Source organism: Podarcis raffonei, chromosome Z, assembly GCF_027172205.1.
Source record: "Podarcis raffonei isolate rPodRaf1 chromosome Z, rPodRaf1.pri, whole genome shotgun sequence".
Taxonomy (NCBI): Eukaryota; Metazoa; Chordata; class Lepidosauria; order Squamata; family Lacertidae; genus Podarcis; species Podarcis raffonei.
Window position 1 is genome coordinate 32419954 of NC_070621.1, and position 18106 is coordinate 32438059.

The 18106-nt window shown below is 41.5% G+C and overlaps 1 protein-coding gene and 1 long non-coding RNA gene across 2 annotated transcripts; both read left to right on the plus strand.

The window, feature by feature from the left end:
- The first annotated feature begins 5 nt into the window (after positions 1–5).
- Positions 6–17091, plus strand: BRCC3 (BRCA1/BRCA2-containing complex subunit 3). Its single transcript, XM_053374728.1, has 8 exons — positions 6–351; positions 2894–3013; positions 3316–3403; positions 11217–11305; positions 12892–12947; positions 13804–13935; positions 15894–15937; positions 16815–17091. The coding sequence occupies exons 1-8, from the start codon at positions 247–249 to the stop codon at positions 16988–16990; spliced, it is 810 nt and encodes a 269-aa protein (XP_053230703.1). The 5' UTR covers positions 6–246; the 3' UTR covers positions 16991–17091.
- On the plus strand, positions 3411–10571 carry LOC128406895 (uncharacterized). The gene is made up of 2 exons (XR_008328651.1): positions 3411–4262; positions 10372–10571. It is a non-coding gene; the product is annotated as an uncharacterized LOC128406895 (long non-coding RNA).
- Positions 17092–18106: the final 1015 nt, after the last annotated feature.

The following is an 18106-nucleotide window of genomic DNA, read 5'->3' on the forward strand; positions in this document are numbered from 1 at the left end:
CTCAGAAGAGGCCTAGGCGGAAGAGATGCTCAGGCCCGCAGGACCGCTTTCGCCCTAGACTCGTAAGGTTGGAAGGGACCCTGAGGGCCATCTAGTCCGACCCCACTGCAACGCCTAACGTTGAGCTTGGACCCACAGCCGTGAGAAACAAAAATAATCTCATGTGCTGCTACCGGCTGAGTGATCCCCGGCCTCCCCTTTAAGAGGGGAGACAAGGAGCGGCGAAGAAGAGCGAAGCAGGCGGCGATGGCGTTGCAGGCGGCGCACCTGGAGGCCGACGCCTTCCTCGTCTGCATGGTCCACGCGCTGAGCACTGAGCAAGAGGAGGTCATGGGCCTCTGCATTGGCGAGGTAAGGAGCGGGGTCTGCTGCTGCCGGGGAATACTGCGGAGGAGGGACCGGGGGAGCCGGGGCTGGCTTGGAAGTCCCACTGGGTGCAGGGCGCTTACCTTCTGGGCGGATCCGTTACAGGCCGCAGCCGTAACCCTCACCTGTCAGTGGGCCGACTCCCCCACTGACTTCCACAGTGACGATTGATCACAATATTTAACTCTATCACTCCATCTCAGGGCAGCTCGCAGAAAAAAATTAGAAGAGCTGAAAACATAGGGGGATCTTTAAAAATAATAATGAAGCAATAGAATTATTTATCTACATTAAAGCATACAGAAAACACTGCTGCAGGTGCTATGAAACACCCCTTCCACATTTGTAAAATCACAACCCTGTAGTGTGGCAGCTCCTGCACTTTGGAACTCCTTGCCTATTGAGATTAAGCAGGCACCATTGCTGTACTCTTTTCCGCGCCTTCTCAAGCATTGTTACTTAGACGCACCTACCCAGATTCTTAGAAAGTTGAGGTAATTTTAATCTGTGTTAGTATTATAATTATGTATGTTTTAAAGTATGGTTGTGACACACACCCCCTCGATTTTATTGTTTTATCTTTTTGTAAACCACTTTGAGGTGTTTTTTGTTTTTCATAATCAAGCGGTGTATGATTTTTTTGAAAGAAATAATTGCAATAAAAGCAGCGCAGCAACGGACCTTTCCTAAAAAACAGCCTGTTCCCAAAAGACTGTTGGAGCAAGAAAGTCTGACACATGAAGAGAGAAGCAATGGGTTGTAACCATATTTATGAGGAAAGCATGCCTTTTTTTGTTTTCAGATTATATTTCTGTATGTTATAGTGGGCATAATTTTAAAAAGCACACATCCTCTCTGTGGGAGAAGGATGAATTGCCTTTTAAGATGGATCATGCCACCTGCCAGTTTTAATAGAATTTGTGTTAAGAAATAATTTTATAAATATGTTGCCTCATGAATCAGGATTAAATATGGCCCAGAGTTCTAAAGAATAAAAGCATCTTTATTTTAAGATGCCATGTGCATGTTCTGAAGCAAGTTTCATGTTAGAAAAGGTGCACTCTTTCCCCATTTCTCTCACCCGCAGGAAAGGGATTTCTCTCTTGAACTGAGGCTTGCTCTCTGCAGGTTTTTCAAGTACTGTACATTTCTAAAAGTGGTGCTCTTAAAAAGCCTCTTGATTACTTTGTATAACTTTTAGTCATTTAGAATATTTTAACCCAGGGAGGGGAACCTGGGGCCTAACAAGTATTGTTCTCCCAATTCCCATCATCTCACCCAGCATGGCCGATTGTCAGGAATGATGTAAGCTATTGAGTCTGACCAACTAAATAATGCATCACTAGGAGGAACTGACAGTATGAGTTTAGAAATATTTTCATAGCTTGACCCACTTAATATTTGTTTGTACCGATAATTAGGTAGTACTGGGCAGCACTGAACATTTTCTCAAGTACCTCTACAAAGAGTTGCATCCTTAAAGTCTTTTCTTCTGTTCCATTGTTGGGGGATTGACTACAGTAGGATTGATTACTGGCTGCATCTGTTGTTATGGTTGCTCTCCTAGATTGCAATTGCATGTCTCATGCAGCAAGTTTCAACAGGGACCTGCAGCAGTGTTGCTCTTTTATGCCAGGGCTCTCAGAGAGCATGTGAATTGATAAAGAGTAGCATCTCTGCATGTGTGCTCTGAGTAACTGCAGCCTGGCATCTGGAGTCAGGTGCAACACCCCTAGATGGAAACACATGGTGTCTAGTTATACAGTGGCCAAAGTATCTCTCGGTTAAACTTTAAACTACATGAGTCTGGGCTCCTGTCTTCAATATATTTTCTTCATTAAAACTTTTGTCTGCTTAATATAATAAAAACCTCTAAGAAGTTTTCATAAAAACAATAGAAATATAGCAACATTAAATAAAATTTCCTAAAAACTAGATAAAAATGTAACAGTGTTAACAAATAAAGCTGTGTAGTGAACAAAACAAAGAATTTGGAAAGCTTGAGCAAACATAGGTGTTCAGAAGTGTTTAAAGCTCATTATTGTCTCTCAAAATTACTCAAGGGAGGGCATTCCAGTGGTGGGTGCAATTACCAACAAAACCTGCTTCTGTGTTGTCACCAACACAGATTTTAAAATCTTCTGATCATGGAGCAAGGTCTCCTTGGAAGAGCTTAGGTTGGCTTGATCTGTACCAGGGAAGGAAATCACTTTCTTGGATGGCTTTGGACAGTCAGGTTCTTTGCAAAGGTTATTTGGAGGGATGTAAAGGCAGCTCTGCTCAGTTTGAAAGCAAGTTTTCAGAAATAAGTCTCTGCTTAAATGATCTTGCATGTGTGCGAGATGTAAGAATGAAGAAGGGTTTTTCAGTGAGAGTAAGCATATTCTGGAATCACAATCTTATTGTGTTGCTGCTGCCATTGCATGCACATTTACCTGGAGTGAGCTCCATTTAATACAGTGCGATGCATGCCCAAGTAAGCATGTGAAATGTTGTGCTTCATATGTTTTTCTTCATTTATCCACAGGTTGGTACTAGCCGAATAGTTCATATTCACTCCGTGATCATTCTGCACCGGTCAGATAAGAGAAAAGATCGTGTGGAGATTTCCCCAGAGCAGCTCTCAGCTGCTTCAACAGAAGCAGAGATATCCTTTGACAGAAATTATGGGATAATAACACTTGAGTATTTTCAAGGCAGGTAGTCCTCAAAGGGCATGAGATTTTGGGAAAGTGACTTAAATCACTTTGCAAGTGATGGCCTAGAAGGGAAATGTCCTGCCCATAGTTCTCTGCTTCTTTCCTTTGCTGTTCTGAAAGAACATTTCATAATAATAGTGTGTGCGCATGTTTGAGATTGGCAAATGTAAGAACGTGTATTTTTAAATGCATGACTAGATTTGCAGTAGGGAGCTATTTTTAGTTTTTGGAGAAACCTTAACTAACACACAGATTGGCTAAGTTAACAGGACAGCCTACAAGAGTTGTTGGCTGGTATCATTCTCATCCCCACATAACAGTTTGGCCATCACACGTAGGTAAGAGTTTTCTTCTGGGTAAGACATGTGTCCATCATCCAATATATGCTGACTTGGGGTGGGCCGCTTTTTAAGGGGGTGAGATACCTGAAAGATTTTGTACGTATGTATATGAGAGAGAGGGAGAGGGAGAGGGAGAGGGAGAGGGAGAGAGAGAGAGAGAGAGAGAGAGAGAATTTAATGTAAGGATAAGATCTTGTGACAGGTGGAGCCTTCATTTTCCTACCAGGCAGGACCTGTATGAGCTGAATGCTCCTGGCAAAGAATCTTTGCTGATTACAATAGACTTTTGGGGATGTGTGCACTTCTTTTGCTCCATTATAGAAACATAGGAAGCCGGCTCAGGCCAAGTCAGAACACTGATCACTTAGCTCAATATTTGTCCACAATGACTGGCAGTGACTCCCCAGACCAACATGTTGATGCTGGAGATTGAACCTGAGACCTTCTGTTTGCAAAGCACACACCACGGCCCTTTTCTTACCTGACTTGGGAAGAAGGAAATGCAGAAAAAACTGGTGTGTGTGTCCCCACAAAAAAAAAAAAATCTCACCATCTAAGGCATCAGGCTCATATTTATATGGTTTCTCTACAAAGTCTTACTTGAAACACAAGATGTTATGAATATGGATTGGCTACTTGAAGCGTGATCGGCACATGTGTACAGTTTCATTGGTTAATAAAAACATGCTCCTATCTGCATACACAGTACTATGGCAACAGGTAGGTTTTAGCAAAGTTGCATTTTTAGCTTGGCCTACAAACCATATTAGCTAGGTGTCACCTTCTATTCCTGATTTCCTACTGTCCACCTTGGAGACTCTTATGTTTGAGTTACTGTTTTATTTCCCCTTTGTTTGTTTTTTTTATAGAATATTTATTAAAGTTTTTAATAATAATACAATAAAGATAAAAAGAAAATAAAAAATAATAACAAAAATACAGAAGTAAAAAAAATTAAAACGAAAAAAATAAAACATGCAAATTTCCCATTTCTCATTTTCCTTTAACATGTTTCCCGGACCTCCTCGTACCTCCCTTTTTTGTATTCCAATTCAGATTGTTAGTTCAGCAAATCCTTGCCATTAAGTTTTAACCTGTTTCTAAGCCTGATTCTCATATTCCCTTAAGACATTACAGCTGGAAACCACTTAATTTCTATCCAACATCATTCTAACATTCATTAATTTTGCAATATTTCTGTAAGTAATCTTTAAATTTCTTCCAATATTCTTCCGCCGACTCTTCTCCCTGGTCTCAGATTCTGCCAGTCATTTCTGCCAATCCCATATAGTCCGTCACCTTCATCTGCCACTCTTCCAGGGTGGGTAAATCTTGTGTCTTCCAATACTTTGCAATAAGTATTCTTGCTGCTGTTGTAGCATACATAAAGTAAGTTCTATCCTTCTTTGACACCAATTGGCCGACCATGCCCAGGAGAAAGGCCTCTGGTTTCTTCAGGAAGGTATATTTAAATACCTTTTTCATTTCATTATAAATCATTTCCCAGAAAGCCTTAATCCTAGGGCACGTCCACCAAAGGTGAAAGAATGTACCTTCATTTTCTTTACATTTCCAACATTTATTATTGGGCAAATGATAGATTTTTGCAAGCTTGACTGGGGTCATGTACCACCTGTAAATCATTTTCATAATATTCTCTCTTAAGGCATTACATGCCGTAAACTTCATACCTGTGGTCCATAACTGTTCCCAGTCAGCAAACATAATGTTATGTCCAACATCTTGTGCCCATTTAATCATAACAGATTTCACCGTTTCATCCTGAGTGTTCCATTTCAGCAGCAAGTTATACATCTTTGACAAAATCTTAGTTTTGGGTTCTAACAGTTCTGTTTCTAATTTTGATTTTTCCACCTGGAAGCCAATTTTTTTATCCAAATTATATGCCTCCATTATCTGATAATAATGAAGCCAATATCGCACTTTGTTTTTTAATTTCTCAAAACTCTGCAGTTTCAGTCTATCTCCTTGTTCCAAAATTTCCCAATATTTCGGCCATTTGGCCTCCATATTGAGCTTTTTCTGAGCTTTTGCTTCCATTGGGGACAACCACCTTGGGGTTTTATTTTCCAATAGGTCTTTATATCTTATCCAAACATTAAACAATGCTTTCCTGACAATATGGTTTTTAAATGCTTTATGTGCTTTAACCTTGTCGTACCACAAATATGCATGCCACCCAAAAACGTTGTTAAAACCTTCTAAATCCAAAATGTCTGTGTTCTCAAGAAGCAGCCAATCTTTCAACCAGCAGAATGCTGCTGATTCATAGTAAAGTTTAAAGTCTGGCAAGGCAAATCCACCCCTTTCCTTTGCATCAGTTAATATCTTAAATTTTATTCTGGGCTTCTTGCCCTGCCAGACAAATCTAGAAATATCTTTCTGCCACTTCTTGAAACAATCCATCTTGTCCACAATTTGCAATGTTTGAAACAAAAACAGCATTCTAGGCAATACATTCATCTTTATAACTGCAATTCGACCCAACAAGGAAAGCTTCAAATTTGACCAAATTTCTAAATCTTTTTTCACTTCCGTCCAACATTTTTCATAATTATCTTTAAATAAGTTCCCATTTTTAGCTGTCATGTTAATCCCCAGGTATTTCACTTTCTTAACCACAGTCAAACCTGTCTCATTCTGAAACCTCTCTCTTTCAATCGATGTTAAATTTTTCTCTAAAACCTTAGTTTTTAACTTGTTCAGTTTAAATCCTGCCACTTGACCAAATTCTTGAATTAGTTCTAAAACCCTTTTAGTACTAGATTCTGGCTCCTGTAACGTCAATACTAAGTCATCTGCAAATGCTCTTAGTTTGTACTGTTTGGCTCCGACCTGTATACCTTTAACCAACCGGTCCCTTCTAATCATGTTTAGCAAAACCTCCAAGACCGAAATAAAGAACAATGGGGAAATTGGGCACCCCTGTCGTGTCCCTTTTTCTATCTTGAATTCTTCCGTTACCACATTATTTGCAATTAGTTTGGCCTTTTGTTCAGAGTATATTGCACCTATACCGTTTTCAAAACCTTGGCCTACCCCCATCCCCTGTAGGTTCTTTTTCATAAAACTCCAAGAGATGTTGTCAAAAGCTTTCTCCGCATCTACAAATATCAGAACTGCTTTAGTGTTTATATTCACTTCTAATTTTTCCAAAATGTCAATTATATTCCTCAAATTGTCAGACAAATGTCTTCCCGGGAGAAAGCCCGCTTGGTCTTTATGAATCTCTTCCATCAGTACTTTTTTCAATCTCTTGGCCAAAATGTCAGCAAAAATTTTGTAATCCACATTTAATAACGATATAGGGCGGTAGTTCTTAAGTTGTGTCTTTTCAGTCTCTGTTTTCGGTATAAGTGTGATATACGCCTCTTTCCCCGACTCTGGTGCCCTTTTCCCTTCCAAAATTTCATTGCAGACTTCCTTCAAAGGTTGTAATAACCACTCCTTCAAAGATCTATAGTATCTGAAAGTCAGCCCATCTGGACCTGGAGACTTGCCTAATTGCATATTTTGAATGGCACCTTCTACTTCCTGTTCAGATATTTTATAGTTCAACATTAATTTACTTTCTTGAGAGATTTTTTTGTAATCCATTTGTCTTCAGAAATCGGTCTATATCCATTTCTTTCTGTGGCCCTTGTGAGTATAATTGTTTGAAGTACCTCTGGAAGCAATTTCTAATCTCAATTGGATTATGTATGTTCTTTCCTTCCACTTCTAAATTAGTAATGGTATTTAGTTTTTGTCTTTTTTTCATTTGCCAAGCCAGCAGTTTCCCACATTTATTCGCTGATTCAAATGTCTTTTGTCTCATTTGTTTAATTCTCCATTTTATCTCCTGATTCATCAATTCCATATATTGTACTTGATATAGTTTTATTTCTCTCAGGAACTCCTGCGGCTTTGGTTTTGCTCTCAATTTCTTCTCCCCTTCTTTTATTTTCTCCAGAATTTTATCTTTTTTCTCATTTTGACTTCTCTTCTTTATTGCATTCTGTTGTATCAAAAACCCTCTCATGACAGCTTTGCTTGCGTCCCAGATTACTCTTTTTTCAACATTGGTGTTCATGTTTATTTCAAAATAGTCTCTCAGAGTTTTTGGGGCCTTTTTATACACTTATTCATCTCTAAATAAGGTGTCATTCATCCTCCATCTGAAGGAGCCAGTTGTTATTTGCTTCATCTCCATCCTTACAGCGTTATGGTCGGAGCACGTTTTTGGGGAGATTTCCACTTTCTTTATCTTTGGTGCCATTCCTCTAGTTATCCATATTTGGTCAATTCTAGTCCATGTCATCTTGGCTTCAGAGAAGAAGGTTCCCTCTCTCCCCAGGGGGTTCTTTGTTCTCCAAATGTCAATCAAGTCCATATTGTCAGTCAATTCAAAAAAAGTTTTTGGTAGTCTACCATCTTTGGTGACTACCTGTCTTTGTGCCTTGTCCATGTTTGTAGATACTACTCCATTCATGTCCCCCATCAGAATTAAATTATAGTCCAAATAGTCCAATAAAGTCTCATGCAACTTCTTGAAGAATTCAGATTTCCCCTCATTCGGAGTATAAATTCCTACAATCAAGAATTTCTCTCCTTGAACTTGAATTTCAATTGCCAAAAATCTTCCTTGCTCATCTTTAAAGATTAATTTCGGTAATAGTCTCTCCTTTGCATATATCACAACTCCTCTTTTTTTAACTTTATCAGATGAAATAAACTCTTGTCCCAGTCTTTTATTAATAAGTATTTTCCTGTGTAGCCTCGTTACATGTGTTTCTTGTAGACAAATCAAGTCCAATTGTTCCTTTTTTAGTATATAAAAACACTTTTTCTCTTCCGAGGGGAGTTAAGACCATTACAATTCCAACTTAGAAGTTGCAGAGCCATGATGGGGTTACTTCGCTTTACCCCCAACTGCTCCAAGTAACTGTTCTTGTTCTGTCAGTGGTGTCTCTTTCCCTGGACTGTGCAGTCCAAAAGATAAGTTTGCTATGTCATGTATTCCTTTTTCCAGTGCTCTTGGTTCTTCTCCGGATTCCACTTCTTTTTGTAGGTCTTCTTCATGATCTTTCAAAAACCTGTCCTTGTCGTTAACAGTTCTTATTTTTATCTTTCTTCCTTTATATTTAAAAGATAGGCCTTGGGGAAATTCCCACCTAAAGAGGATTCTGTTTCTTCTCAACAGGGCAACTAGGTTTCTGTAGTTGGTCCTTAAGTCCAAAAGATGTTTTGGAATGTCCTTAAAAATCTCCACACTTAAGTCGTCAATTTCCAAAGTTCTTTGATAGTGCAGGTTCAAAATTTTATCTCTCTCCTCTTTTGTTCGGAAAGTAATCAAACAGTCTCTTACCTTGTTCCTCCTTTGTCCTTTACCGAGTCTAAATGCACTCACTATCTTAAATTCTTCCTTCCTCAAATCCTGTTGCCAAAAATCTGTAAATTCCTGTGTAAGAAAGTCAGCCAAATTATCTTTCTCACGTTCTGGTACCGCCCTGATTCTTAAATTCCTTCCTTTCTCTTTTAATTCAATCATAGACAGTGTCAGGTCGTGGTCCTCCAATTTTCTATATACTGGTGGTATCTTCTCTTGAGTAGCGGTTGCGATTTCCTTTGCTTCTTCAGCTATCTTTCGGGTCGAAGCAGATTCCTGTAATAGTTTTTCGATAGACTGTGTATTGGAATTCACCTTCTGTCCCAAATTATTAATGCTTGTAGTGTTCAAATCAATTTTAGCTGATGCTTCAGTTACTTGTTTATTAGTCTCAGCTACTTGCTTAGCTAAGTTTTCCAAAGATTCATTAATTTTTCCAAGTGCCTGTGCCAAAACGTCTTCAGACGACATAACTTTTGGTTTAGCCTGTGAAGGTGCAGCCCTGATGTGCCAGATGCTCCAGATGTTGAGGCCCTTCGCTGCTGCACAGTATCAGTCCAGTATTGTCTGCCAGACCTAGTAGTCTTTTCCTGTGCCAACTCTAACTTTCCTCTCTCATTTGCCATAACACTCTCATGAGAATCCAAGGTCACTCCCACGGCTGAAATATTTGTTTTGAAAAGGAATTTTCCTATAGCCCAGTTGTTGTTGCAACAATGTCAGTACTCCTCTAGGGGGACACAGTTACAGTTCAAGTTTGCAACTTTTTCGAAACAAATACAGCCCTTATAAGTCCCCCAACTCCCTTAAAAACAACAGTTTCAATATAGTTAAAAGTTACTTTAAAGTCAGGAGAAGTCCTGAAACACTGTAACTCTCTCACAGAGTTAATTCAGAAGACCTTAACTTGCCGACAGGCTTTCCACTGGCCGGCTTTTCCTGTCTGGGGGCAGCTCGTTCCCAGGTTTTAGGCAGCGGATATTGACTTTCTTTCTCCCCCTTTCTTGCAGGTAAATATACTCAACTCTTTCTCCCTCCACTCCTGCAATCTGGAGGGGAAACCACTTTCTTGAAGTTAGGATTTGAGTCTTTTCTGAAAGTCTTTCAAAGTTTCCGCTTTACAGTCTCTTTGCTTTGATCTATTTACAAGTAGGGAAGGCAGACTTCCTGTTTGTACCTTCCCGTTTCGGTGTTGAATTCACTCACTTTTTCTCCAATTAATTCAGTTTAATCCTACTCACGGGTAGTTGCTTTTAAATCCAATTGTCCCAGGAAAAAGTCAGCGCTCTCCAATAACGGCTGTGTGGCTTCACTCCGCGGAAGAAGCAGTTGACTCTCAGCACCGCGCCTCACCCCCGTCCCGCTCCGGAGCCCTTAAAAGGGTCCCTTCGCAACTTGGGGGGGGCGCAGATGGTGCCCGCCGAGTCCCCACATTCCCAGGCTTCCCCCGCCTGTGATTTTTAAAGGGTCCCCGCTTTGCTGCAGCGGTGAGACCCGATCCCACGGAGCTGGTCCCTCCGAGACTCAGAGGGAATCCGCCATTGATCGCTGGCGCTGTTTCATTTCCCCTTTGAAGTTCCCTGCTCTTACTCCTCAAAGCCACCTAAATGCTTGCTGTTGTGTGCCAAGTGATAACGAAGCGAGAGCCCCTAAGAGGAATGGTAGACTGAGAGAAGAGGAGAAGAAATGGTTTTTATTCACAGAAGAGGGTCGGAGAGAAAAGGGGGGAAGTGCAGTTTAAGCAAAAGGGGAGAAAGCAGTTTGCTCCACCCACCCACCCCCCCCAAAAAAAAACAGGGAGAGGAAGAGCCCCAAGATCGAAATCTATAAATAGAGCCCAAAGATGCAGCAGGAGATGATTAAATAAGGGACTCCCAGGGCTGTCTTAGATTTGGCTGTAATCTTGCTTTTAGAGGCTTACATCAGGGGTTGGCAAAGTTTACCTTGTCTGGGCCAGTTCACTCCAGCAGATATCCCTATGTGGGCTGGATTGTGCATTTGCATGAGTGCGCCCATCTGCGATTTCCAGTGTCTGTGCATGCGCAGATTCAGACGCAATTTTCAGCACCGCGGAAGCGAGTCCCCACGCTGCACTGCGACAGTTTAGCACAGCGCGCGGGAACTCGCCAAGTGGGCAGCTTGGTTCGGGGGTGGCTCGTGGGCCGGTTAAACGACCCCCGTGGACTGCTTGTGGCCCATGGGCCTTAGGTTGCCTACCCCTGGCTTACATTATTGTATGGTAACTTTCGTTTTCAAATGTCATACAAATCTCTTCTCCAATGCTCTCTGCTGCTCCTGAAAAAAAGGACATCTATGATCTTTCCTTGTCTGGCTTGATCTTTCACACTAATGATCCAGTGGCTTCTGTTAAGCCGGGGAATGTAGAATTTGTAATATGTTTTGCCAATTGTATGCCTGCAGACCTCTGCACACAAGCGATGTATCAGATGATGGACCAAGACTTTGTGGGGCTTATCTTCTCCTGTTTCAATGATGACAAAAACACAAAGGTAAATAAATGACACCCTTTCCTGTGTCGTAGCCATTATTGCTCTCTGTTCCTTTCTGAAAACAATGCACTATTCTTTCTGGAGCCTGGATTAGATCACTGGTCTTCACAAGTGGGTTGTGGCCTAATCCAAGGTAGGTCACAACAGGAGCATTACCACCATGCAAATATGTGATTAAAGATTAAGACATAGGTCCCCAAATGCATGCTTGGGTTAAAAGTGGGTCTTGGGTCTGAAAAGGTTGAAGATCCCTTGACTGGAGATACTTGAAGTAGTGAACTCATACATGATACCTATTGCTGCTGTGGTTTCAATTTCAGCATAGTTTGTGAGCTGAGTGGTTTTAGTCCTGAGACACATAAAATTAAATTAGAGTTGAGCTGTAGACTAGGTCTCTCCCTTTCATTCGTTGATGTTATGGTTTGTCACTTTGTTTTCAGTGATTACACACACATAAATCCCGTGAAACAAGTGCATGAGCTTGGAGAAGGTAATTAGGGTCCCAACACTTTTCTTAACTACTTGGTCCTTTGTGTCTTAGAGTGCACACCCTCAAATCCAGGCTCCCTAGCTTTCCCCATACTTGGGTCTGCAGATGTTGCTGAACCACATTAAAAATGGACAGGCATAAAATGTGGGAAGATACTAAGAGGGTGCATTGGGGAAAGGCAGACTGTCTTCTTTGGAATACCTAAACATGGACTGAAGTTCCGTTTCTGAGCCACTTAATCTGGATTAGGTGGATCACTAGTGCTGTGGTTTAGTGAACAATAATTGTTGGCGGAATTTAGCAGTGGGTGTTACAATAGGGGAACATAAATGCAAAGACAACATGCACAAAGTTGTCCAAGAATGACCTGAGAAGGAAATAAAAGAACACATTCCCCCCCAATACTGGTATTGACATCAATAATCACTTATCTCCCATAGTAAACAGCAACTTCAAGGAAGAGGACATGGTTTTTCTTGCAACTGCATGTGTGGGTCAGGGAGGGTTTAACCCTGCTCAAAAGCAACAGTAATTCTAATTGTGCACCCACAACTACTGTTAAACAGAAACAAAACCCAGGTATATTCATTGGGACAATGCACTTCACTTTTGGCAGTATATCACCTAAATAGGCTCCTTCTGCAGCAATCAGTCTTCAAGGTGCCATTGGAATGTTTATCATTTAATGGAATGTGAGCTTTAATCTCTGGCTGGAGTGCAGTGGGGGGAATGAAACTTAGTGTGAAATGGGATGTATGCCTGTACAACTCTGTCCACTCAAGCAACAAGACTTCCCTTCCCCACACCTGTGCTAAACCTGTTATGGGGTTTCTCCCAATCATCCAGAAAAGATTTAAGGAGCACAGGGGCATGGTGGGGGAGAGGGGAAAGTTCCGCTGCATGGAATATCTTAGTTGAATCCCATCCAGTGTGTTTATTTCCTTCTTCCCTCCCAGCTTCCCAAGTAGTAGAACACCTGAATAGAGTGTCACTACATAGAGATGTGTGGCTCTTTTGGGGTTTGGATAATCAAACACCCTGTTGTATAATAATTTTTTCCTTTCTTTAACTCACATAAATCTGCTGATTATTCCAGACTGGCCGGATTCTGTTCACCTGCTTCCAGTCCATTCAAGCCCAAAAGAGCTCCGAGTAAGTACTCTGTTAAGTAGGAGGGTTTGGCAAACTCAGTGCCTTTCTCACTTTTCTTTGAACTTCAGCTTCAGTGGTTACTTTTTATGTATAGCAGTTCTGCTATGTTTTAATTCTCAATTCTTCATCTCTAGGCAATTCTGGGTTCAAAATTCCCATTGTTCTGGGCGCATTTTGCGACAGGGGATTTCATTAGCGGGAGCAGTTTCTGTGCCTAATATTTCAGATTAAAACTGCAGAGTGGAAGGAAAGGAGGAGCTTTTTCTGCTTCCCCACTTCTAGCTACTCTCTGAAAACTGGAGAAGAGACCCGCTTAAGAATAGTAGGGGGATGGGCAGGGGAAGGATTAGACCATGTGAAAAATGAACGTAATATTTTACCTTCAGTTCATTCACTTTCATCTTTGTATTCTTGTTATAAAAAAGTGTGCCTAGACATTCTATTGTTGTGCCCAGCTGCTTGTATCTTTATAGTTCCTGTTTTTCACCTGGCATCTATGGACGATAATAGTGTGCACACTTTTCTAGAGTAAGCCCCACTTAACACAGTTTGTATGTGCTGTGTATATTGTGCTCTTCTAGCATTTACTTCTCTTACTGGGCTGAATGTTGTACTTTTATAGGTTCTTATTCTTTTTCTGTTGCATTTTAATACTGTTTTATGGTTTTAAACTTGTATTGATTTTATGTTGTGAATATGTGTGGTGGAAGCTACTTTGGGAGGGTTTGGTTCTAAAAGACAGCCAACAAATACTTCAAATTAATAAATAAAAATGACTTCCAACTAAGCACACATAGAATTATGCTGTCAAGGCTCCAAAAATGGAACAGTAACACAAATATTCTTCCCCTTGTAGGTATGAAAGGATTGAAATTCCTGTGCATATAATACCTCACACCACCATGGGGAAAGCGTGTCTTGAGTCAATGATGGAGCTCCCCAGGATCTTGTGTCAAGAGGAGCAAGATGCTTACAGGAAAATCCACAGGTAAAATGAGAGCCAGGCTTCCTTCTTTGCTTTATTTGGATACGCTTATCACTTGCTCTCCTTTGCCATCAAGTACAGTGGTACCTCTGGTTACGAACTTAATTCGTTCCGGAGGTCCGTTCTTAAGCTGAAACCATTCTTATCCTGAGGCGTGCTTTTGCTAATGGGGCTTCCCACTGTGTGCGCGCCTCCGGTGTGCAATTTCCATTCGCATCCTGGGGCAAAGTTCGCAACCAGGAGCAGCTACTTCCAGGTTAGCAGAGTTCATAACCAGAAGCGTTTGTAAACAGAGGTACCACTGTATGGCAGAGGTAGGCAGCCTACAGCCTAAGGGTTCCATGCAGCTCTTGGCCTAATTTCATTGAGGGGGGACCCAAAGGGACCCAAAAGCTGACACAGATGGTGGGAGAAAGGTGGCAAGATCTCTCAGCGGCTTTCGATACCATCAAGCATGGTATACTTCTCGAGTGACTCTCTAAACTAGGGGTGGGTGACACCGCTTTACGGTGGTTCCAGTCCTACTTGGATGGTCATTCCCAGATGGTGTTGCTTGGGGAATGCTTTTCAGCCCGTCGAACCTTCAGTGTGGGAGATTGTCTGCCGTTGATGGGGTTACACTTCCTCTGAAGGAGCAGGTTCGTAGCTTGGGGATACTCCTAGATATTTTGCTGTTGCTTGTGGCTCAGGTGGCCTAAGTGACCAAGAGTGCCTTCCATCAGCTTCAGCTTCAGCTGGTGGAACAGCTACGTCCCTATCTGGACGGGGATAGCCTAACTATTGTTGTCTATGCTCTGGTATCCTCAAGGTTAGATTACTGCAATGTGTTATATGTAGGGCTGTCTTTGAAGACGGTTCTAAAACTTCAGCTAGTGCAGAATTCAGCAGCCAGGTTGTTCACCGGAGCAAGATGGTTTGAGTGCATTACACCGATCCTGGTCCGACTCTACTGTTTCTGGGTCCAATTCAAAGTGCTGGTTTTGACCTATAAAGCCTTAAATGGCTCAGCACCACAATACCTTAAGGACTGCCTCTACCTCAGGCATCCCCAAACTTGGCCCTCCAGCTGTTTTGGGACTACAACTCCCATCATCCCTAGCTAACAGGACTAGTGGTCAAGGATGGTGGGAATTGTAGTCCCAAAACAGCTGGAGGGCTGAGTTTGGGGGTGCCTGCTCTACCTGGACCCTGAGATGATCTTCTGAGGCCATTCTTTGTGTGCCTCCTCCTCGAGAAGTCCGGAGGGTGGCAACATAAGAACAGGCCTTCTCTGCAGTGGCTCCCCATCTGTGGAATGCTCTCTCTAGGGAAGTTCACTTGGCGCCTTCATTACACATCTTTAGGCGCCAGGCAAAAATGTTCCTTTTTAGCCAGGCTTTTGGTTGATTTGATTGACATCCTATTCCCTTTTAAAATGAGGGGTTTTTTTTGGAAGGTGGGGTTATTGGGTTGCTGATCTTATTTTGATTATATATTTTGTGGTTTTATATTTTGATTTTGTTCTGTGAACTGCTCTGGGACCTCTGGGCATAGGGTGGTATATAAATTCAATTAATCATCATCATCATCTGCAGGAGTAATTTGGCCCTTGCCTGGCAGTCGCTGGGCTAGAAGAAAGAGGGTTTGAATTAAGTAAATAATGAAAATGTTGGTTTTGCAGAAGCATCTGCTTGACTACTGTGGGAATCAAGCCACTGGGACAAGAGGGTCTGATCCAGCAGGGGGCATTTCAAAATCCCATGTGGACCATGTGGTGACCCTTGCCAGTAGCCAAGTAACCTACTGTGGTCCAGGAAGTGGACATTGACATGAAGTGACCGGGAGGGAAGAACTACCTGGATTGTAGTCTTTATTTTTTTTGGAGGAAGTTGTTTTGTGAAGCCTGATAGAAAACATACTGTGACTTTTGTGTTTTGTGGGAGTGCTGACTTGACACCAGTGTGCTCTCTTCCTCCATTTAGCCTTACCCATCTGGATCCCATAACCAAGATCCATAATGGTGCAGGTAAGGATGTCCAGATCAAAAGTACCAATGCCACACATTTTGGTACTTGAAACATTTGCAGTCATCAGACTTTGGACCCGGATTGTCAGAGGCTTGGCATTAAATGATAGTTGCTCCACACCAACAGTTTGAAAAGTGTAGGGAAGCCTCTTCTGTTTAGATGTGAGCAGTTTGCTGAGGGAGTGCATTATCCTTATTGTGTGGCTCCCAGTTTCATTAACCCCCTTCCATGGCTGGGATTTGGTCTGTACTGTTGATACGCCAAGATTTGGCGTAACTACTTACTCAAGATAGCAGGTATGATAACTTGTTTGCCATGGAGGACAGGGAGGCAAGCCTTTTGTTTTGCCAGCATGCTAGCCTGAGTACCTTAATGCAAACTTGTCCGTGGTCTTGCTTCTTTCTTTTGATGTGTTTGCTCTGTGAGCTATTGGTGCCTGTCTTGCCTTCACAGTTAGGTATCTTTAAGCTGTTAAATTTTGAAGGGCTTATATAATTTCTAACACCGTATAGGATCAGGCTGTTAAGTCAGCCTTGGAGTGAATTGAGTGCCAAGGAAACCCTTTGGAGTGCCAAGGAAATAATAATTATTATTCAACTATTTTACTTTTAAAAGACAACTGAAGGCTGCCCTGTTTAGGAAAGTTTTTAATGTTGGATGCTGTATTGTTTTTAATATTAGGTTGGAAGCCGCCCAGAGTGGCTGGGGAAACCCAACCAGATGGGTGGAGTATAAATAATAGTATATTATTATTATTATTATTATTATTATTATTATTATTATTATTCTCATCGTCATCATTACTGGTACACTGACACTCTGCAGAGGGAGATGGTTGTATCTCACTATTTACTGCATGACTTCTTTCCTCGCCAGTGTTCACTAAGAAGCTCTGCAGCCAGATGTCTGTCATCAGTGGTCCTCTTATGCAGTGGCTGGAGGATCGCTTGAAGAAAAACAAAGAGAGGGTGCAGGAACTGCAGCAGGAGAAAGAGAAACTTCTGGAGGAACTCGCTGCCTTGGAGGGAGAAGAACAGAACCTCATGGCCTAAGAATCAGCCAAATATTCCCAAGTTTGGCTTCATCCTACCTTGCTTCTTCTCCAACCCTCCCATCTTGTTGGGTACATTCTGTGCGTGATGCAGCACAGAAGCTTCAGTCAAGCGGTTAAACTCACCACATAAAACATTTGTTCAGCAGAAACATTTGTTGTTTACTGTGGACACACAAACATGCACTCCATATACATATGCTCCGTATTCAGACATCTGAAGGCAGCCCTGTACAGGGAGGTTTTTAACGTTTCAGGTTGGCAGCATATAAATAATAAAATTATTGTTATTTCCCCACAGTGAACACAGGCAAATAATAGTTTATACCAGTAACGATTCAAAATTCTGTTTCAGTATCCATTATTTTTGTCATTGGTTACATATATTATAATTAAATAGAGAAGTAACAAGGAGTGAAGGAGGAGGGATAACCTATGTGCACCAGACTGTATTGTATACTGTATGTCCTGTCCTACTATATGCTTCATTGTTTGTGAAATTAATAAAGTTGTACTAAACCACATAAAAGTTAGCTAAAGAATCATAGTTCTGTTCTTCGTGCTGAGTTCCATTTCTTCATTAACTGTTGGGGAAATGTCTTGAGCCTGTTTGGGTGAGTTTTAAAATATATTCTCTCAACAGTTTCAGTTCTTTACCCTAGATTCAGACAGTGTTTTTTTAATTAGGGCAATGTAATCTGCTGTGTTAAATGGAGCTTCTGGTCTCTCTGAGCTGTTTTTTCCCCTTCATTGTATTGAGCCCTGGTGACCATTTTGGAAATGGGCTTGTGATTCTCTGATGATCTGAGACAGAGGTAAAAACCAGTTGTCTACAGGGCATGATTTTCTGGTCGTACAGCTCATAGCCTGCTTGGGGCTATTAGAAGTTTGAGCAAGACTTCGTTTTGCCGCAAGTAAGGCAAACCTATTTTTGCTTATGGGGAGAGAAGGAGCAGCAGATCGAAACACCGTCTCGCCTTGGTGATGTCACTGCCCTTGCAAGCTTTTTCTTTATTATTAATTCTTCTACCGCCAGTACTGGATCCTCCTCAAACAATTATTTCAGCGTAGCCAATTTTGTTTCGTAACAATAATCCTTTATGCTAGGTACTGCCAC